Genomic DNA, 18,373 nt, shown 5'->3' on the forward strand with positions numbered 1-18,373 from the left:
GCGAGAAGTATCTGGCAAGATGTCGTCCGACGAAATTGTCTGGCAGGTTATTAACCAGCAATTCTGCGCCTACAAGCTCAAGTAAGTCTCTACTATCCATCCGCGCTATAAAAAAAAATTTCCGCCTACCACATACATCACAACCAGAGCCGCCAGAGAAAAGAGAGAAAATAGTCCACAAGTATATTAAATAAAAGCTAATCGCCATTTTTTTCTTTCTGGAATAGAACTACCAAGAACCAAAACTTCTGCCGAAATGAATACAACGTTAGCGGACTTTGCAACCGGCAATCGTGCCCGCTCGCCAACTCGCGGTACGCCACGATCCGGTCAGACCCCGAAACAGGCGCGATGTACCTGTACATGAAGACGGTGGAACGGGCGCACATGCCCAGCAAATGGTGGGAGCGGATACGATTGTCTTCGAACTACGCGAAGGCGCTGGAGCAGTTGGACGAGCGGCTGATCTACTGGCCGAAGTTCCTGGTGCATAAGTGCAAGCAGCGTCTGACGCGGTTGACGCAGGTTGCGATTCGGATGAAGAAGTTGGCTAAGGAGGACGAGAGGCTTGGGGAGAAGGTGGTGACGAAGTTGGCGCCGAAGATTCGGCGGAGAGAGGAGGCGAGGGAACGCAAGGCGGAGAGTGCGGCAAAGATTGAGAGGGCGATCGAGCGGGAGCTGATTGAGCGGTTGAGGAGTGGTGCTTATGGAGATCGGCCGTTGAATGTTGAGGAGGGGATCTGGAAGAAGGTGTTGCGTGGGTTGGAGAGGAGTGGAGAGGGTGAGAGGGATGAGGATCTTGATGATGGGGAGGAGATTGAGTTCGAGGATGAGGAGGAAGAGGAGGAGGGTGTTGGTCAGGTCGAGTATGTTAGTGATATTGATGAGGATGAGGAGGATCTGGAGGATATTGAGGATTGGATTGGTGAGGGGTCTGGAGACTCCAGTGACGATTATGATGATGAGAGCGATGAGGAGGAGGACAGTGATGAGGATGATGAGGATGACAGCCATCACTCTGATGAGGAGGCTAAGAAGCCTGCGCCTGGATTCAAGCGGAAGCGTCCTGCTCCTCAGATTAAGCCGAGGAAGAAGGGTCCCCGTGTTGAGATCGAGTACGAGACCGAGGGTGCTGGTAAGGAGAGCATCATGGCTTGAAGGGAGTGAGACATTGAACATAAAAGCACGGGTTCCTGTTGATGTTGATGTTGCTGCTGCTGCTTTCGTGTACTGTATGGCGTTGTCTGGTTTAGAGTTGTTTTGTGTCTGTTATTACTGTTGCTCTGCTGCGATCGGGCATGCATACCCCGCCATTGCATATATGAATTTACTGTTCACCAAAGTCCTGGTCTGCGACATTAGACTATGTACATCACAACTACATGAAGGTCAGAAACCAATTTACAAATGTTGCGACAAGATCCACCAGTTGGCCGTGTCAGATGGTGAAGGAAAGAAAGAAACCGACTGGAGCAGCTCACGTGCAGCGGGGGAAGTGAAACCGAGTGGATCGCCAACAACCGCCGTAAGGTCAATCAATCAATCAATGTCAAACCTCCCCTAAGGGGTTGCACCAATACCTCCTGATCACCCTTCTACACGCTGGTCGGCTCGAGATACCGTGTTCAATAACACCTTAATTCCTCACCGCTGCAGCTAATTCTCTCGGCTCTTGTTTCGCCCCGCGGACCAGCATCAGCCTCTCGTGTCCTGAACCCCCCGATAACCGCGGACCCCACCTAAGCAACTCACCTCCTTTTGAGAGACCCCATCTCCGACCAGCCAGGGGGAACCTGCACAAAACAAACCAGAATCACAAGAAGAAAACGAACGAAGAAGGAGAACAAGAATCACCATCATGTTCTCATCCCTGACCTCATCCTCCGCCATCTCGAACCTAGGCACGCGGCTCACCTCCCTCCGACGAGCCATCACCCTAGGCGATGAAGCCGACGATCCAGACAACGAAGACTGCTCGCACATTTCCAACGTGCTGCGCGCCTACTACACGGAGAAAGGACGGCCCTTCCCGAACTGGCTGCCCCCCGATCCGAAAGCGCCAACACCAGCGCCGGCACGGGTCATCGCGACGACACAAGTGCAGGCCGGAGGAGCAGCCGGCGGCGGCGGTGGTCCAGCAGCATCGGCGTATGGACGCAGCGGAGGCGGCGGATTGGGAGACTTGTGGGGAGATTCGGGTTCAACGACGGCGCCGGCCTCGCAGACGGCCAGTCTGCGTCGAGGTCGGTTGACACCCGGCAGTGGTGGAAACATGGGGGCGCCTCTAGCCGCCACGGCCAGCGCACCGTCGGGGATGATTGCATCACCGCATAGTCCGTCACCTGGTGCAGGTGTGCCGACCGGGTCAGCGAGACCGCTGCCTAGCCAGCGAGCCGGGTCGTATCAGACGATCTCGGGCCCAGTCACAGGTGGAGGGCTAGAGCGAGCGGCGTCGGCCCAAGAAAGACTGCGAGCTAGATTACATGGGGGCCGGTCTCCCAGTCCCGGGCAGAATCCGGGCAGTTCTAGTGGTAGTCGGCCGGGTTCGCCATATGTTGGAGGGGGAGCGGATCCTAGTGCACGAAAACCGGTAGGCATGCCGGGAAGACGATAATGGTCGGGCAGGATTTTTTTTTTTTTGCTTTTTTAGTTTCGTTTACGTTTAGGCTAATTTACTTTTTACTCCATTTACGGAGTACGCCGTACTACCTTGGGCTGGGGTGGTGGTGTGTGGGGGAAAACGAAGGGGGCAAGGAAGAGGAATTAGTGGCTGCAGGGGCTCATTGCAAGATGGGGACTGCTGGTTAGTGTCTTGTCTTGTGGTAATTCGGATGGAGTCCGCGGAATGGGGGAAAAAGGGCGGGATGATGAAGTTGAAGAGGGAGAAGGAAAGAGGAAAGAGAGGAGCAAAGAGGAGGAAGCTAATCTATCTTAGTGGACTGGACTTTTCCATGGTTTTCGTTGTCATGGGACTTGGGACTGGGACTCTGGGAGTTGTTCCTGCTTTTGTCTTCTCTGGTTGAGCCTTCGTGTACCTTACCTTTATCTTCAGGTCTCAAGATGAGAGACTATAATATAAACTCTGTATTATGCCACAAGCTTTTCCTTCTTACCAGTAAAACCATGTTTCCTTCCCGTGCCGTCTTGGCTGTCCATCGAATTGCTTGTTGCTTGATGGCATTGCTTGAGTGAGGTAAGAAAAAGCTGGGCGTAAACATTCTTCCCTTGGCCAGGAAGGCCTTTTTGCCGGGGGGAAATAGAAGTGGGGAAGGGCATCCAGACCATGCTTTTGACTTTTTACTTTTCCCTTCCTTCTTTGCGTTTCGCTTCAGCCCGGGGCGCGTGTTGTCACGGCCCAGCAAGAAGTTAAGACTAGTGTCGGGGGTGTAGGGGAAAGTTAACGAATGAGGGACTCGGGCTTGTGGAGAGTTGAACGGGGAACGGGGAAGAGGATTGGAACCTTTGGGGGGAAGGAAAGGAAGAAATCGGAGTAAGATAGCGAGACCAGTCAGAGATTATGGGGAATCGACACTAAGTTGTAACAGTATGGAGTACTCTGTCAGTAGTGTAAAGAGTCACGGGGCCCCGAAAAGAGAGAAAGTGGAATAAATGGCGCAACTACAAAGTAGACTACCCCACGAGGCTAACCAGAATAAGCGTATGGTGGTATTTTTCAATGAACGATGACTGGTCAGAGTATCGCCGAGAATCCACCGGCTTAGGTAATGGGTGCTGCCCACGGGGAAATTGTCTCCTCCGCTTCTCTTCTGGGGAAGAATCAGCATCGCAGACATTCCTTCCATTCCACTCATTCCATCGGGTTGTTGCTTAATGGTCAGACATCTTTGCTGCTGCTGCTGATTCTGTTTAGCTGCCCATCATGCCGTTCCCCACCTCTGCATCTTCCCTTCCTTTTCCTTTTCTTTTCTCCCTCCCCCGGCTGGCCCTCGCGTGGTCGGCTTCCCTGACTGGTTCCACGGCCCGATACTAACGAGTCAAACCCGGTCCTCATGATGGGTCCTGCTTCTTTTCTGACTTTTTCTTTTTTCCCTCTCTCTCTCTTCATTACGCCGATGACGCTTCTGGGGAATGATGAGGTAGTAGTCAGTCTGAGTCGTACGTAGTTGTAGTTGGAGAAGGAGGAGGAGGAGGCCTATGGGCCGATATGTGTGCCCTTTAAATACCCCCCTTCTGGCATTCCCCAGATATTTCTACCTCTTTCTCTTCTCCTTTCTGCGTGTGTCTCTATCCCCACCTTATCTATCTCTCTTCTATACAGAAGATCCTTGCCCCGGTAGTGGGAGGTATCTTCTCTCTCTTTACTCACACCCTCTCTCCCACCCGCAAAGAGAGTTGAATAACCCGCCCCTCCCACATGCTCTTTTAGCCCTGATTGTACCTCTCTTGTACATATCATAAAGAAGTCACTTCCCTCTAATATCACAAGCGGCTGTCACACCGCACTTTCCATTTCCAATCATGGGTGTCGTACACGACCTGGACACCTCCCATGATGACCACAAGGAGGGAACCGCCTTGGAGATGGACGATGTCCTCAAGGACCCCAAGGCCATCGAGGAATTTAACGAAGCTGCCATGGATGCAGAGTTGCTGCAGCTCGAGGAGCAGCTGCAAGGCAGGAAGCCCTCTTGGTTCGTGGGCTTCTCCAACCCATCTGTGTATACCTATGTCCTAGTGGCCTTTGCCTCCATGGGTGGTCTACTCTCCGGTCTGGACCAGTCTCTGATCAGTGGTGCCAACATCTACCTGCCCGATGCATTGCACCTTAATGACAACCAAAGTAGTCTTGTGGATGCTGGTATGCCTCTGGGTGCCGTGGCCGGTGCCCTCATCCTCTCCCCCGCCAACGAGTACTTGGGTCGTCGCATGGCCATCATCGTCTCCTGCATCTTGTATACCATCGGTGCCGCCTTGGAGGCCGGCGCCATCAGCTTCGGAATGATCTTTGCTGGACGTTTCGTGCTCGGTATGGGTGTGGGTCTGGAAGGTGGTACAGTCCCTGTGTATGTCGCCGAGTCTGGTATGTCCTTCACCCCTTACTTCCTTTTTACATCACCATCATCGACTAACGTCACTCCAGTACCCCGCAAGATGCGTGGTAACCTGGTCTCACTGTACCAATTGAACATCGCTCTCGGAGAAGTCCTGGGTTATGCCGTGGCCGCCATCTTCCTCGACGTCAAGGGTAACTGGCGTTACATCCTGGGATCATCCCTGGTGTTCTCGACCATTCTGCTGGTGGGTATGATCTTCCTGCCCGAGAGTCCCCGTTACCTCATGCACAAGGGCCGGCCCGTGGAAGCCTATGGCGTGTGGAAGCGAATCCGCGGGTTCAACGACTACGACGCCAAGGACGAGTTCCTGGGCATGCGCCAGGCCGTGGAGGCCGAGCGCGAAGAACAAGCCGCTACCAAGAAGTACGCCTGGATGGACTTCATCACGGTGCCGCGCGCCCGTCGCGCCATGATCTACGCCAACATCATGGTCTTCCTTGGCCAGTTCACCGGTGTCAACGCCATCATGTACTACATGAGCACACTGATGGGCGCCATCGGCTTCGACGAGCGCCAGAGTGTCTTCATGTCTTTGGTCGGTGGTGGCTCCCTCCTGATCGGCACCATCCCAGCGGTGTTGTACATGGAGCGCTTCGGCCGCCGCTACTGGGCCAACGCGATGCTCCCCGGCTTCTTCATCGGCTTAGTGCTGGTCGGCATTGGCTACCAGATCAACTACCAGACCCACCCCAAAGCCGCCCAGGGCATCTACCTCACCGGTATCGTCCTCTACCAGGCCTTCTTTGGCTCCTACGCCTGTCTCACCTGGGTCGTGCCCGCCGAGGTCTTCCCCACTTATCTGCGTAGTTACGGCATGACCACCGCCGACGCCAACCTCTTCCTCTGCTCCTTCATCGTCACCTACAACTTCACCCGCATGATGAACTCCATGACCCGTATCGGTCTGACCCTGGGCTTCTACGGTGGTATTGCTTTCCTCGGCTGGATCTACCAGATCATTTTCATGCCCGAGACGAAGAACAAGTCTCTCGAGGAAATCGATGAGCTTTTCTCCCGTCCCACTTCTGCTATTGTCAAGGAGAATCTGAAGAGTACGGGTGAGGTCATTGATGATTTGTTCCACTTGCGCTTTAAGAAGGTGTTTTCGCCCCCGCCAAAGGAGGACTAATTGATTGATTGATTGATTCATCGGTTGGGAGTAGTAGTACTTTCCGTCCATGAGGTTGAGTTGATTGGTCAATGTGGATGATGTATATGTTTATGATTAATATAGGATGATCTGAAGATGAAACAGAAACAGAAACAAAAAATTGGGTATTTTCCCGCCACTTTATTATATAATGGGTTTATGATGGTCTTGTGTGTTTATTTTAAGTTCTATCCTTAATGTAATTTACTACTACGTACTACTGCTTGTTTTCTTGCAATGGTGTCAATTATACCCTTATTCACTCTGTCATGTACATGTATATCTATATCTATATCTATATCTATATCTATATCTATATCTAGATCTATATCTAGATCTGCAGTATTGACTCTCAAAAGAGCACATACATGCATATCCTGTAATCATTACTAATCTGACTTTGCAGCTACGCGCGCAATGAGAAACATGGCCTTTTAGGCCCAGCCTCCCAACTCGAACATTCATTCATGTCTTAAACTCAAATGCACGTGGCTGAGACCAACCAGACTAGTAGTTATTGCTTGGCCTACAGTCATGTACAGACACCGTACTAATGAGGGAAGAAAATAATGAATCGCATATAATTCACGCTAAGTCTATATACCACGCAATGGATAACAAGCAAGACAGCGAGCAAGTAACGACCAGATTTTTGGTTCGGTGATATACAGGTGTATAGCCATATGCTTGATGGAGAAGAAGAAGCGAAGAGACGAAATATCATGTAGGGATGGGTGAAGGGTACGACACGCAGAAGATGGTAAACAGCTAACCCCGCACTTTCCGATAACTGGGTGGACTCCACGATCGCAGGATCAGTTTACCCGCCCAGATTGGAATGAGGGAGACGGCGCAGACGGCGCAGACGCGCCAGAGCCAGTCTACTGTGATGACGTAGTGCAGGTCGAAGTAGCTGCCGAGGAAGGGAACGCTAGCGGCGTAGACGAGAGCCGTGCCGATGATGCAGAAGATCATGATTGGGTGCCAGGTGGTGATGGCGATGGCGACCATGAGGAGCTCGTTGATAACGAGGGAGGTGAAGGAGACGCTGATGAGACGGGGGCCGGTGATGGTGTCGAGGAGGATTTGGGAGAGGCCCTGAATGACGGCGCCTTGGTAGACGGAGACCAGGACCCAGGTGAAGAAAGAGCGGTAGCTGAGGCTGCGGCCGGTTTTGAGCTCCTTGTAGAGTTCGGGGTAGAGGTTGGCGAGCTCTTCGTCGACGTCACGGTCGAAGACGAGCGAGAAGACGGGGGCGTTGGTGTAGACGGTGGCGTAGCCGACCATCAGCCAGTTGATGAAGAGACCCTTGGGGTCGAAGTGACTGGCGATGCTGTACATGGTCTGGCAGGCGCTGATGATGAGACCACGGTGCATGATGAACTGGGCGAGTTTGGCGGAGCGTTTGTAGGAGTTGCGGCCGTGCCAGACGAGGAGTTTGGTGAGATGGTGGAATTGCGTGATGCTGAAGTCGGCTGCCAGGGAGGCTTGACGACCCTCCTTACCGACAATGCCGATTCCGACATCAGCGGCCTGGATCATGGAGACGTCGTTTCCACCGTCACCGATACAGCAAACGCGCTTTTTAGTGTGCTGGCGGATAAGATCTGCTACCTCGGCCTTCTGGGTTGGCGAGCATCGACAGGCAACGACAGCAGGGAGCAGGACGGCGACGGAGATGAAGGCTGTCCGGAACTGACCTAGCATGAGGGACAGGGACTCGCCGTCAATGAGGAGACAGCAGTCGGTCTTGTTGCGAAGGAAATCCAAAGTTTCCTGAGCGGTAGACTTGTCTTTGACTTTAGCAACCGTGTGAATGTACTGTCCACGGGCGACCAGCTTTGCGGAAATGGCTACACAGCGTGCCGTCTCGACCTTGTCACCCGTCAACATCCAGATTTTGACACCGGCGTTGCGTAGCAGCTCCAAAGAGGGTTTGACATCACGCTGGAGACGGTCTTCTACACCCGTCACGCCGAGAAGTTCCAGGTCTCGTTCCAGGTATTCGCTAATCACCTTAGCCATGCCGACATCGCGTCCTTGCAGAGCGAGAGAGGCTTGCTTGTATTTGGTGGTGAACTCTTCGTATTGCTGCGATGATAGCCGCCGTCGGCCCACGACCAGAGTTCGCAAGCCCTCGCGAGCCATGTTAGCGGTCTCCTCATCGAGCCAATCGTTCGCCGCAACGATCGTTGACATGACGGTATCAGCACCCTTTTGATAGAACCATATCTCACTGTCGTTCTTGGACGAGTCCAGTATGTCCTCATCTGTCTCAAACTGCACGATGATTCCCATCCGCTTACTGTCTGAAGTGAAGGGGAAAATCTCAAGAATACGGACCCGAACAACGACCTTCCCTGTGTGGGTAGACTCAAGGACGATAGACTGTCTGTCGCGATAAGCCAACTTGAGCCCAACGTCTTCAGTGTATTTCACAATCGCAATTTCGTCGGGGGAGGAAGCCTGGTAATTGGTGACCCTGACACCGTCTTCTTCATCCGTAGTAGGAGTGACATTATGACAAAGAGCAAGGGCCAGAATGATGTCTCTGACACGGGAACCAATCTCCCTTCTCGTACGCGGAGCAGTACCAAGTCCAGCTTGAGCTCCGAATGCGGTTGAAGGAGTGGTCAGCGAGTCACCGACGAAGCTTTGTCGAATATAGGATGCCACTTCTTCCATAGCGTCATTGGCATACGAGACCGTCCCAACATGGATCTTCTTCAGTTCCATCTCTGTTTCCGTTAGCTAACAAGGAGCGGGCATCGGCCTATCGAAATACTCACCGTTTTGGGTCAGAGTCCCTGTCTTATCGGAAAGGAGATATTCAATTCTACCCAGGTCTTCAGGAATAGTACTGGTCCTGACAACCGTACCTGGTATATCCTTGTCTCGTTCGATGAAGCGCCCGTATACCGATTTCGCCATGTCCAAATTGACCCGCAAGCTCATGGGGATAATCGTCGAGAAGAGAATCAAGTAGATCATGATTGCAACATACCAGACCTTGTCATTTGTCGGTTGGAAACCTTCCAGAGCAACCAAAACAATGGACAAGGCCAGAGTCAGCGCGCAAAGGATCTTGGTTAGGTTGTTGATCTCGTACTCCAGCAAGCCAACTTTCGAGCGAGACGGTGAGGTCGAAAGGGCAGCCCGCGTCTGAGACCCTGTGTAGATGATGGTAGCGTAGGTGACGGTGTTGGAGGCAAGAACAGTGTTGGCCCATGCGGTGTTGTCGATCGTTAACGGAGCAGAGGTGGCCCGGGTGTCAGAGGTCTCATAATCTCCGCCATTGTCCCTCTTGTCGACATGAGGATCGTAAAACCCGGACGGCGGACCCAGATCGATAGTACCGACAAATTCATTGACTCGTCTATCAGGTGCACTTGCAGTGACCTTCAGCCTTGGAAGGTCGCTAAGAGGCAGGGTTTGCGACAAAACAGAAGGCAACCGTAGCTTCCAGTCAGTTTCACCATCCAGTTGATCAGTTCGTATGAATGTGTCACTGGCCGACGAGACATTAGCTGCGTTTGTCGTAGTGCTGGAGCTAGGTTCGGGGGTGGTAGGTGATAATAAGCTTTCTTCTTGCGGAGGGACCTCCGCCGGTCTTTCCGCCAAGGAGCTTTGACGAGCAGTCACAATGTCGTTTGAAATGCTCTTCAAAATCACAACATCCGCAGGCAACCGCTGATTTTTGCGGACCTTCAGGACGTCACCAACTCTCAGATCCCGGGACTTCTTGACAACCTCCAGCACCCCGTTAGGCCCATCGAAACTCAATACAGTGAATTCCTCAGCATTTGCTTCGGCATCTCTGCGACGGCGGCCAATGTCATCCAGCGCCTCCTTTCCAAGCGAAATACTAACAACGAAGGCTAAAGGTGCAATGTAAGATGACATGTAACCTATTCGGAGGACCGGAATGATCTGTGAAAGGGCGACGAGGAGGAAGTAAATGTTGAAGAAGAAGGAGAATTCGTTATACAGAGTGCGGGGCAAAAAGCTCCAGGGAGTGTACTTTGCGTTCGATACGACATTCGCGGGATACTTGATTCGTTGCGTCTGGCCGACGAGGACATCACGCGGCGGTTTTGTCTCGGTTTGTTCAGAATCAAGCCTTGCTGCACGGCTTGAGCCAAAGAGAAAGCTGGCCGCCTTGATCCCCGGGATCCTAATCCACGACCCCCTTTGCGACACCCGTTCCAAATCCGCTAACGAGCGAGCGGAGCTACGCCGGCGTTCATTCAGCAGCGGAGCATCATCGTCGGTGAAGTTGCGGGAGCTCGCGTGCGACCTGCGGAGTCCGTCCTCCTCCCGTTCTTCCAGAAGGCCAGCCGTGTCCTCCGATGGCCCATGTGCTCCGGAAGCGTTTCGTCGCCATACTCGATTTCCCATGCCAACCCGTAAGTTCCGCAGAGCTATGCCGGGACCGCGACTCCGTTGGCGATTCGATTCATCTCGTGAACGGCGAGGAGATCCATATAAGTGGGTGCTGCTCGGATCAAGTTCCTCCAAATCGAGGTCGTCATCGGAACCAGAGTCGCCCGCGATACTGGCACGACCATGTGGGTGGAGGTAGTCGGACGAGGAAGGCATAGTAAAGACAGTCGGAAAGAAGTCAAAGAGGTTGTATCATGTACAAGGAGCGATCTGGGGGCTCCTGTGTCGACAAGAAAAGTGTCATGTCACGCCGAGCGGTAACCAAGGTGTCTCCGAGGCACCATTGCTCGGTATAGCTGGCTGGGAGGCGGACTTATGCAGTCGGAATTCGGATGCGCATAAACGGAGATACCTATAGATGGCGATGAGGGTAGGTAGACAAAGTAGGTTGGTATATAGTCAGCACAGTGTACATCCCCCAAGAATTCGAGTCCACCACGACGTCAGTCTGAACCATTCGAGGAACAAGAGAATAACGGGGATAATCTTGGTGGCCTAAAGCGGTTGCGATGGCAGGCGGAGACAGGGCGGGATCACATGATGTCGGAGCCACCAAAGGAGAGGGCGGTTGTGGCGCAGTGACCAACTGGTCAATTAGCCCGTATTATTAGTTTAAGTTATCTGAAACGGCGATGTCATCAGCGGAGTCAATGGCAACATAATCATACGCTGTAGAATAGATAATGGTTATTGATGGCATTATTGGCTTCCTATTCACACAGCATTATGCACGGGCTTTCATCCGGTGACCAAGGGGGGTCTCTCAAGAGGAATGTCCGATCTACTTGTATGGCTACTCAAATTGGTAAAAGAGTTGACGAACATGCAGCACTAGTCTCTCTCTCTCTATCTTCTATCTATTCAGCTCAATCAGCTCCATCTCTGGATCGGGGCTATGCACCACGTGACCCAGCGTAGAAAAGAGGTAAGGTGGCACTTCCGCCCCGGGACAACCAATCTTCCAGCCCCGGGATGACGGGCGCGTCCCAAAGCCGGGCAGGTCATTATTATTATTATTATTAACTAGCCAGTCAGCCAGCGCCGGTGTGCAGCAGCATCATAAGCCCGCAGCCCAGGCACTGCAGCACTTTGTCTGGCTTTTCCCCCCAAGACAAAAAAGACAGACAACTTCCGGAGATGCAGTCATGATTTTATACTCCACTTACTTCTTGTAATGCTTTGTTATTGGACCCGGTTTCCTGTGTCCTTCTTATTCTATTTTATGTTCCAGTAAATCACCTATTCTAGCATCTACGGTTTATCTCCCCGTCGGGTTTCCGGGTGAGTGCATCTGCAAACGTGTCCTATATGCGGCCTGGGTCTGACGATTGCTTCCCAGTGAAAACCCCCAGCTTTTGGCAAGTATGGCGCAGAGTGACGTGGCAGCCGTATGGAATCCGGCGCTCAGATCAGACGACAATGCTACCCCCGTTCCGACTGGCCCGGCAAGTTTGGAGATCGATACCTCGATAGAGGCCACCACCATCCCTCTCGGCTCGCCTATGGAGACACCTCATGAATATTCAATCAGCGACATCGCTTTCCCGGATTCCGACACTGCTGCCCCGCCACAAGAAGCAGCTAGCCCGGATATGATTGACACCCAGTCTTTGCCAAACCCCGATCAAATATCAGCTCGCGATGAAGTGCCCGAAGCTCCCTCGGGCGATGTTGAGGCGACACCGGAGATAAGCGACGACCACGAGACCCCTGGTTTGGATGCACCGCAGACGGAATATGCTGAGGACATTGAGGATGTGCCTCTGGATGATCCGAAGGACGAGGTAACGGAAGCCCAGGCCGCCCAGCCCCAAGCCGAGGAGTCTATCCCGACCGAGGCTACCGCCGCGCAAGATATGGGTGTGGAGGAACAAAGTACTACACCTCACGCCGGCGAACAGGATGCGGCTGAACCCGCACATACCAATGGTGAGGCCCAGAGCGGTCATGACATTTGGGGAAATACTGCCAATGAGGAACCTGCGGAGGATGATTTCTTCAACCAGCTGAAAACACAGACGAAGCCCATCTACGTGCCTCCGGAGAACAATGAATCTCGTTTCGAAGAGGGCGTTCCATTGCTGGATGATAGTGCCGAATCGCCAGTTGAGCCGACTGCCGTAGAGGAAAGTCAGACCGATAACTTTTTTGCCGGCGACGATGACGAAGATGATGGGTTTTTCAAGGCTGTCCAGAGTGCTCCGCCTCCGGACGAATCTCAACCAGCGTCGCATATCACGCGCAAGAGCACCTTCCAGGTCATGGACTCCCTCGGTGTTTCCTTGGACTCTCCGATGAGCGAAGCGGATCCTGCTGCGCAAGAGTTTGATAATGCTCTCGCTGCAGCAGCAACGGGTAACAGTATAAAGGAGTCATCTGAAGAGGAGCCGGCCGCGCAAGAGCTCGACAATGTTCTAGCTGCTGCGGCTTCAGACAACAGTGCTGAAAAGCCATCTCCTGAGGAGGATCCTGCTGCGCAGGAGCTCGACAATGTTTCCGCTGCCGCGACAACTAATAACACCGTTGAGATATCAGCATTTGAAGAGGACCCGGCTGCGCAGGAGTTCGATAACGTTCTCGCTGCTGCGACAACCAACAACAATGTTGAGATTTCAGCTTTCGAAGAGGACCCGGCTGCGCAGGAGTTCGATAATGTTCTAGCTGCAGCAGCAACGGATAATACCGTCAAAAAGTCATCTTCTGAAGAGGATCTGGCTGCGCGCTGGCAGGCCGAGCTTGCTGAAGAAGAGGCGGAGATTGCTCCCTCCGAAGACGACTTGGCTGCGCGGTGGCAGATGGAACTCGATGATGACGACGACCTACTTCTAGAGGATGACATCGGAGGAGCTACGACTGAACAGGCACCGACGAGTCAGGATACCAATGGGGCCACTGCCGGCGCTGCTGTCCCAGGATTGAGTAGTCCTTTCGGGACCCCACAGTCTTCTGTCAGACCCAGTGCAACAGCAACTGCTTATACGCCGCATCAGCCGTCCACGTCGGACTTGCTTCAAGGGATCCCTGTGCCTGGTGCAGCGCCTCCGGCAAACATGGCCGCCTCTGCGGACTACTTTACGCAACCGCCGCGACCAAAAGTCACCGCAAACAAAGCAGAAAGCTTTGCCGAACGGGCAAAGGAAGGCTACAGGTCACCATATGATCTCCCGGAGGATCTCACACGACCTCGACGGCCCGTGGCTAGTCATAAGCCAGTTGTTACACAGCCGGGTAGTACTCTACCTCCCCCACGAAGCAATAGCATTCCAGTTCCTCCGCCGTCAACTTCCATGCCACCACCTTCCTTGGGAGCGCAGCCGGATGCTGCACAATCGACAGTCAAGGTAGCCGCGCCGAAGAACTTCTATGAAGAGCTCCCTCTACCCCCGCCTCGGCCACAGTCTCGGCCAGCTAGCTCGGGACGGTATACCCCTGGTGCCAACGCAATGCCACCCGCGCCATCTCATCCGCCTCCCCCGCCGGCCAATCCATATGCTAGCCTTTCCACTGCTCCCCCGGCAGCGGCTGATGCTTATCCCCAGCCTCAAGTTCAGCAGCCTGAGCGGCTAGATCCGTATGCAAGCCTGTCCGCACCCGGTGCTCCAAGCGGCCCAGCTCCTCCTAGTGCTACTTCGAGATACTCGCCGCAGCCACCTACTCTGCAAGCCGGAATCAAGCCTCCGTCATCGCCTAGATATTCGCCGGCGCCTCCCCCGGCGACCGCTCCCCCGCCACGCAATCGCTATGCTTCTCAACCTTCCGCTCCACCCTCGCAGGGAGTTGCACTTCCATTCCAGCCTCGCACGTCAAGCCCTCTGGCTTACCATGAAAAGGTCTCTTATCGTCCTCAAGAGCAATCAGAACAACGACGTTCCTCCATGGAACAGCCAGCTATCGTTCCTCCTGTCGACTTACAATCGCACCCGACTGGCCCTGCTGAGTATTCCCCCATTCAGCCGCCTGAAGCCGCGCACGTTCCGGAAGCTGTCAACATCGGTGCCAGCGTGCATCAAATGTCGCAGCAGCCGATGTCGCCTCCTAGGAACCAGTATGCTCCTCCTGATTATGTTGACGAATTCTCCAAACGCATTGCCCCTATTGCCAACGTTCCACCAGCGCCTGTGCTCCCATCGGATCCGACCTTCGTTCCTCCGCGTAGGTCGTTGACACAGTCGCCAAGTCAGCAAACGCTTGGGCCGAGGTTGTCCGTGCCATCTGTGGATACCCTACAGAGGCCTGCATCTGTTCATGGAGCGGGGTCTCCCACCAAGGCTGTGAACCCCTACGCACCAGCTCCGATGTCTGCACATAACCGCGTTGCCTCTCAGTCATTGGACTTTATCCCTCCTACCGATGATCAACAGTTCGATCCCCTGGAGCGCTGGAAGGGGGCTCCTATTGTCAAATTTGGATTCGGTGGCTCAGTCCTTTCCTGCTTCCCTAAGCATATTCCTCGATACTCTGCCGGTCAAGCTACTCCGAAGATCAAGTCTACTCCTGGAGAGGTCAAGACTCATCAACTCAGTGACTGGATCCTTGTACCCGATACTATTGCGCGTCATCCAGGGCCGCTGAAATCCAAGTCCAAGAAGAAGGATCTGCTTGCTTGGCTTTCTAGCAAGATCGCTGCATTTGAAAATGAGGGCATCCCCCAGACTGTCTACATGCATGCGGACTCACAGAAGAGAAGCGAAGAGAAGATACTGCTGTGGAAGGTCGTTCGGGTCTTGATTGAACATGACGGTGTTCTGGAAGGATCGCCTGAAATTCAGAAGTCCCTACGCCAAATCATCTTCCCGCATTTGCAGGATGTTGACTCCACACAGCCCTATGGTAATGGCTTGCCATCCTTCAGCACAACCCAGCCGTTGGATGCTCCTTCTCGTCCCGATGCCGCCGATCCTCAAGCGGTCGAGAGCATTCGCAACAGCCTTCTGGTGGGTGAGCGTGAAAAAGCCGTTTGGGGCGCTGTTGACCATCGCCTTTGGGGACATGCCATGATCATAGCGTCAACAATGGACAAATCTGTGTGGAAGCAGGTTGTCCAGGAATTCGTAAGACGCGAAGTGAGATCTGCCTCTGGTAACACAGAATCACTTGCAGCGCTCTATGAGATTTTTGCCGGCAATGTCGAAGAGAGCGTTGACGAGCTCGTACCCCCCTCTGCCCGAGCTGGATTGCAGATGGTCAGCAAGGTTGATGGACAAGGAGCATCTAAGAATGCGCTGGATGGCCTCGACAGTTGGAGAGATACCCTCGGTCTGGTGTTGAGTAACCGCAGTTCAGAAGACTACCAGGCGCTATTAGCTCTTGGCAGGCTCTTACAGTCGTATGGCCGGACCGAGGCTGCGCACATTTGCTTCATCTTCTCCAGAGCTGCTGTGTTCGGCGGGGTGGATGACCCGCAGGCAAGCGTCGTCCTCCTTGGCGCTGATCATCAGCACTTGTCTCTCGCTGCTCTACAGGATGAGGACTCTATTCTTCTGACTGAAGCTTATGAGTACGCCACCTCTGTTCTTTCGGCTTCTCCTAAGCCGACGCTTCCCCATCTGCTTGCTTTTAAATTGGTGTATGCGTGGTCTTTGGCGGATCAAGGCCGCAAATCGGAAGCTCAGCAATATTGTGATGCGATTGCAGCTACCCTGAAGGCAACCACTAAGCCATCGCCCTATCAACATCAGCACCTGTACTTCGGCGTTGACGAGCTTTCCGCACGTCTCAGACAAACAACAAGCGACGGAGGCTCATCCTGGATCTCCAGACCCAGCATGGAGAAGGTCTCTGGCTCAATGTGGGCTAAGTTCAACAGTTTTGTTGCCGGCGAGGACAACGAAGCTGGGTCTGCCGGTTCAGCAAAGGCTGGCGATGGAGACATCGGCCCCTTTGCCAAGATCGCAGGTACCCCTACTGTTAGTCGCTCGCCATCGGTGTCGGATATCTACGGGTCGTACTCTGCGCAGCCGAGCTACAGTAGTGGCCCGTCACGTTACCAGCCAAATAACCAGTATGCTCCAACTTCTTCGCCTGAACAGTTGCGTGGCAGATCGTCTCTCGACTCCCAAAGATCTTCTTCCTATGGGTTTGGTTTGGCCCAGCGACGCGGCTCGCAGGAACCTTCCACTCCGGTTGAGAGCAACATGTACCAAGGAGGAATGCTGTACAACTCCCCGCCGGCTGTTGGTTATCAGTCGACCCCTCCTCAAACGTCTTACATGCCTCTTGCACCGGTCAAGGAAGACCTGGCTCCTCAAGCTCATGCCGAAGCCTCGACTGGTTCTGTAGAACAGTCTTACGGCAGCGGATCTCCGTATCAGCCCGCAGGTTATGGCTCTTTTGACCAGCCATTCATGAACCAGGCTCCTTCAGACGGGGGTGGCTATATGCCTCCAGGTGTGAGCAGCGGCTATGAGCCTCCTGCCATTGAAAGCCACGCAGAACCTGCAGCGGCACCATCGGAAGAAGTCAACGAAGAAGAGCCAGCGAAGAAGAAGTCCTTTATGGATGATGATGACGATGATGATATCGCCGCGCGTGCCGCAGCCATTCAGAAGGCTGAAAAGGCACGCAAGGATCGCGAAGCGGATGAAGCTTTCAGAAAGGCTGCAGAAGCGGATGGTGAGTACTCGTCAACTTGTTCAAGATGAGATTTATACTAACCTATTACTTGTAGCCCAAAAACCTGCACCCGCTAAGAAGTCTTGGTTCGGAGGCTGGTTCGGAGGTGCTGCTGGTGGCAAGAAGGAAGACCTGAACCCCAACAAGCCTATTCGAGCCAAGCTCGGTGAGGAGAACTCATTCTACTACGACAAGGATCTGAAGAAATGGGTCAACAAGAAGGACCCCAACAGCGCTACCGCTGCGCGCGCTACCCCGCCGCCGCCGCGTGCTTCAGGACCTCCTAGTAGAACGGCCAGCGGTAGCAGTGCAGCACCACCACCTGCGGCCAGTGCATCCCCAATGATGCCGCCTCCCAGTAGTCGGCCGCCTTCTACTACAGGAATGCCTCCTCCTCCAGGCAGTCCAGCTCTGTCTTCTCTGGGTGTGCCCCCGCCTTCAATCCAACGGTCCGTCTCTACTGGTGCCGCTGTTTCCACGCCCCCAAGCGGATTAGCAGCACCCCCCAGGCCAGCAACTTCCTTGAGCAACGCCAGCTCCATTGATGACCTGCTTGGAGCACCAACGGCTCGCAAGGGCGCAGCCGCCAAAGGAAAGAAGAAGGGGCGCTATGTCGACGTAATGGCAAAATAATCCCATCTTACACCCCACTTTGTCAAATCGACGGAACCTCAAAACACTGCGGCCATTACATCCGGACCCAGTGTCGGCTTATTTTATATCACCTCACTATCCGATAATGTCTAACGAATCTCCTCCTCGATTCACCATTTGCATTTGACACTTTATGAAGCGCGTCCTGGCTTTTGCCTGGTTTTTAGACCCTCAAAAGTCTTGCATGCTGTCTTCTCCGAGAGCAAGACGGCTTCTTTCGGGAGTTGTTTGCATGAACCCAACCCCTTTTTCTTTATTATTATTATTATTACTTGTATGTTGTATTTGTGCATATATTATGGTTTATTCGTTTTTATTATTTTTATGTTTTTCTTTTTCTTTGTTCTATTTTCCTTTGTTCTCTCTGATGATGCGGATTATGGAGATGGACGAAACCGAACTTGATGTCGGAGGTATCATGATGCCTCGTGGCAAGTGT

The 18,373-nt window shown here is 53.4% G+C and overlaps 5 protein-coding genes across 5 annotated transcripts; 4 read left to right on the forward strand and 1 right to left on the reverse strand.

Annotated features, from left to right (window-relative positions):
* Positions 1 to 19: 19 nt before the first annotated feature.
* AtWU_02035 (ribosome biosynthesis protein MAK16) lies at positions 20 to 1,158 on the forward strand (the record flags this gene model as incomplete). The annotated part of the gene is made up of 2 exons (XM_035497149.1): positions 20 to 81; positions 228 to 1,158. 2 exons carry the CDS (start codon positions 20 to 22, stop codon positions 1,156 to 1,158), a joined length of 993 nt encoding a protein of 330 aa, XP_035353042.1.
* Positions 1,159 to 1,858: 700 nt separating this feature from the next.
* AtWU_02036 (uncharacterized protein) lies at positions 1,859 to 2,614 on the forward strand (the record flags this gene model as incomplete). Its single annotated transcript, XM_035497150.1, has 1 exon — positions 1,859 to 2,614. One exon carries the CDS (start codon positions 1,859 to 1,861, stop codon positions 2,612 to 2,614), a length of 756 nt encoding a protein of 251 aa, XP_035353043.1.
* Positions 2,615 to 4,479: 1,865 nt separating this feature from the next.
* Positions 4,480 to 6,204, forward strand: AtWU_02037 (putative MFS sugar transporter; the record flags this gene model as incomplete). The annotated part of the gene is made up of 2 exons (XM_035497151.1): positions 4,480 to 5,041; positions 5,102 to 6,204. The coding sequence occupies 2 exons, from the start codon at positions 4,480 to 4,482 to the stop codon at positions 6,202 to 6,204; spliced, it is 1,665 nt and encodes a 554-aa protein (XP_035353044.1).
* Positions 6,205 to 6,993: 789 nt separating this feature from the next.
* On the reverse strand, positions 6,994 to 10,824 carry AtWU_02038 (aminophospholipid-translocating P4-type ATPase NEO1; the record flags this gene model as incomplete). Its single annotated transcript, XM_035497152.1, has 2 exons — positions 6,994 to 8,963; positions 9,015 to 10,824. 2 exons carry the CDS (start codon positions 10,822 to 10,824, stop codon positions 6,994 to 6,996), a joined length of 3,780 nt encoding a protein of 1,259 aa, XP_035353045.1.
* Positions 10,825 to 12,032: 1,208 nt separating this feature from the next.
* On the forward strand, positions 12,033 to 17,913 carry sec16 (COPII coat assembly protein SEC16; the record flags this gene model as incomplete). The annotated part of the gene is made up of 2 exons (XM_035497153.1): positions 12,033 to 17,280; positions 17,336 to 17,913. 2 exons carry the CDS (start codon positions 12,033 to 12,035, stop codon positions 17,911 to 17,913), a joined length of 5,826 nt encoding a protein of 1,941 aa, XP_035353046.1.
* Between the last annotated feature and the right edge of the window lie 460 nt (positions 17,914 to 18,373).

Source organism: Aspergillus tubingensis, assembly GCF_013340325.1.
Source record: "Aspergillus tubingensis WU-2223L DNA, scaffold_3, whole genome shotgun sequence".
Lineage (NCBI taxonomy): Eukaryota > Fungi > Ascomycota > Eurotiomycetes > Eurotiales > Aspergillaceae > Aspergillus > Aspergillus tubingensis.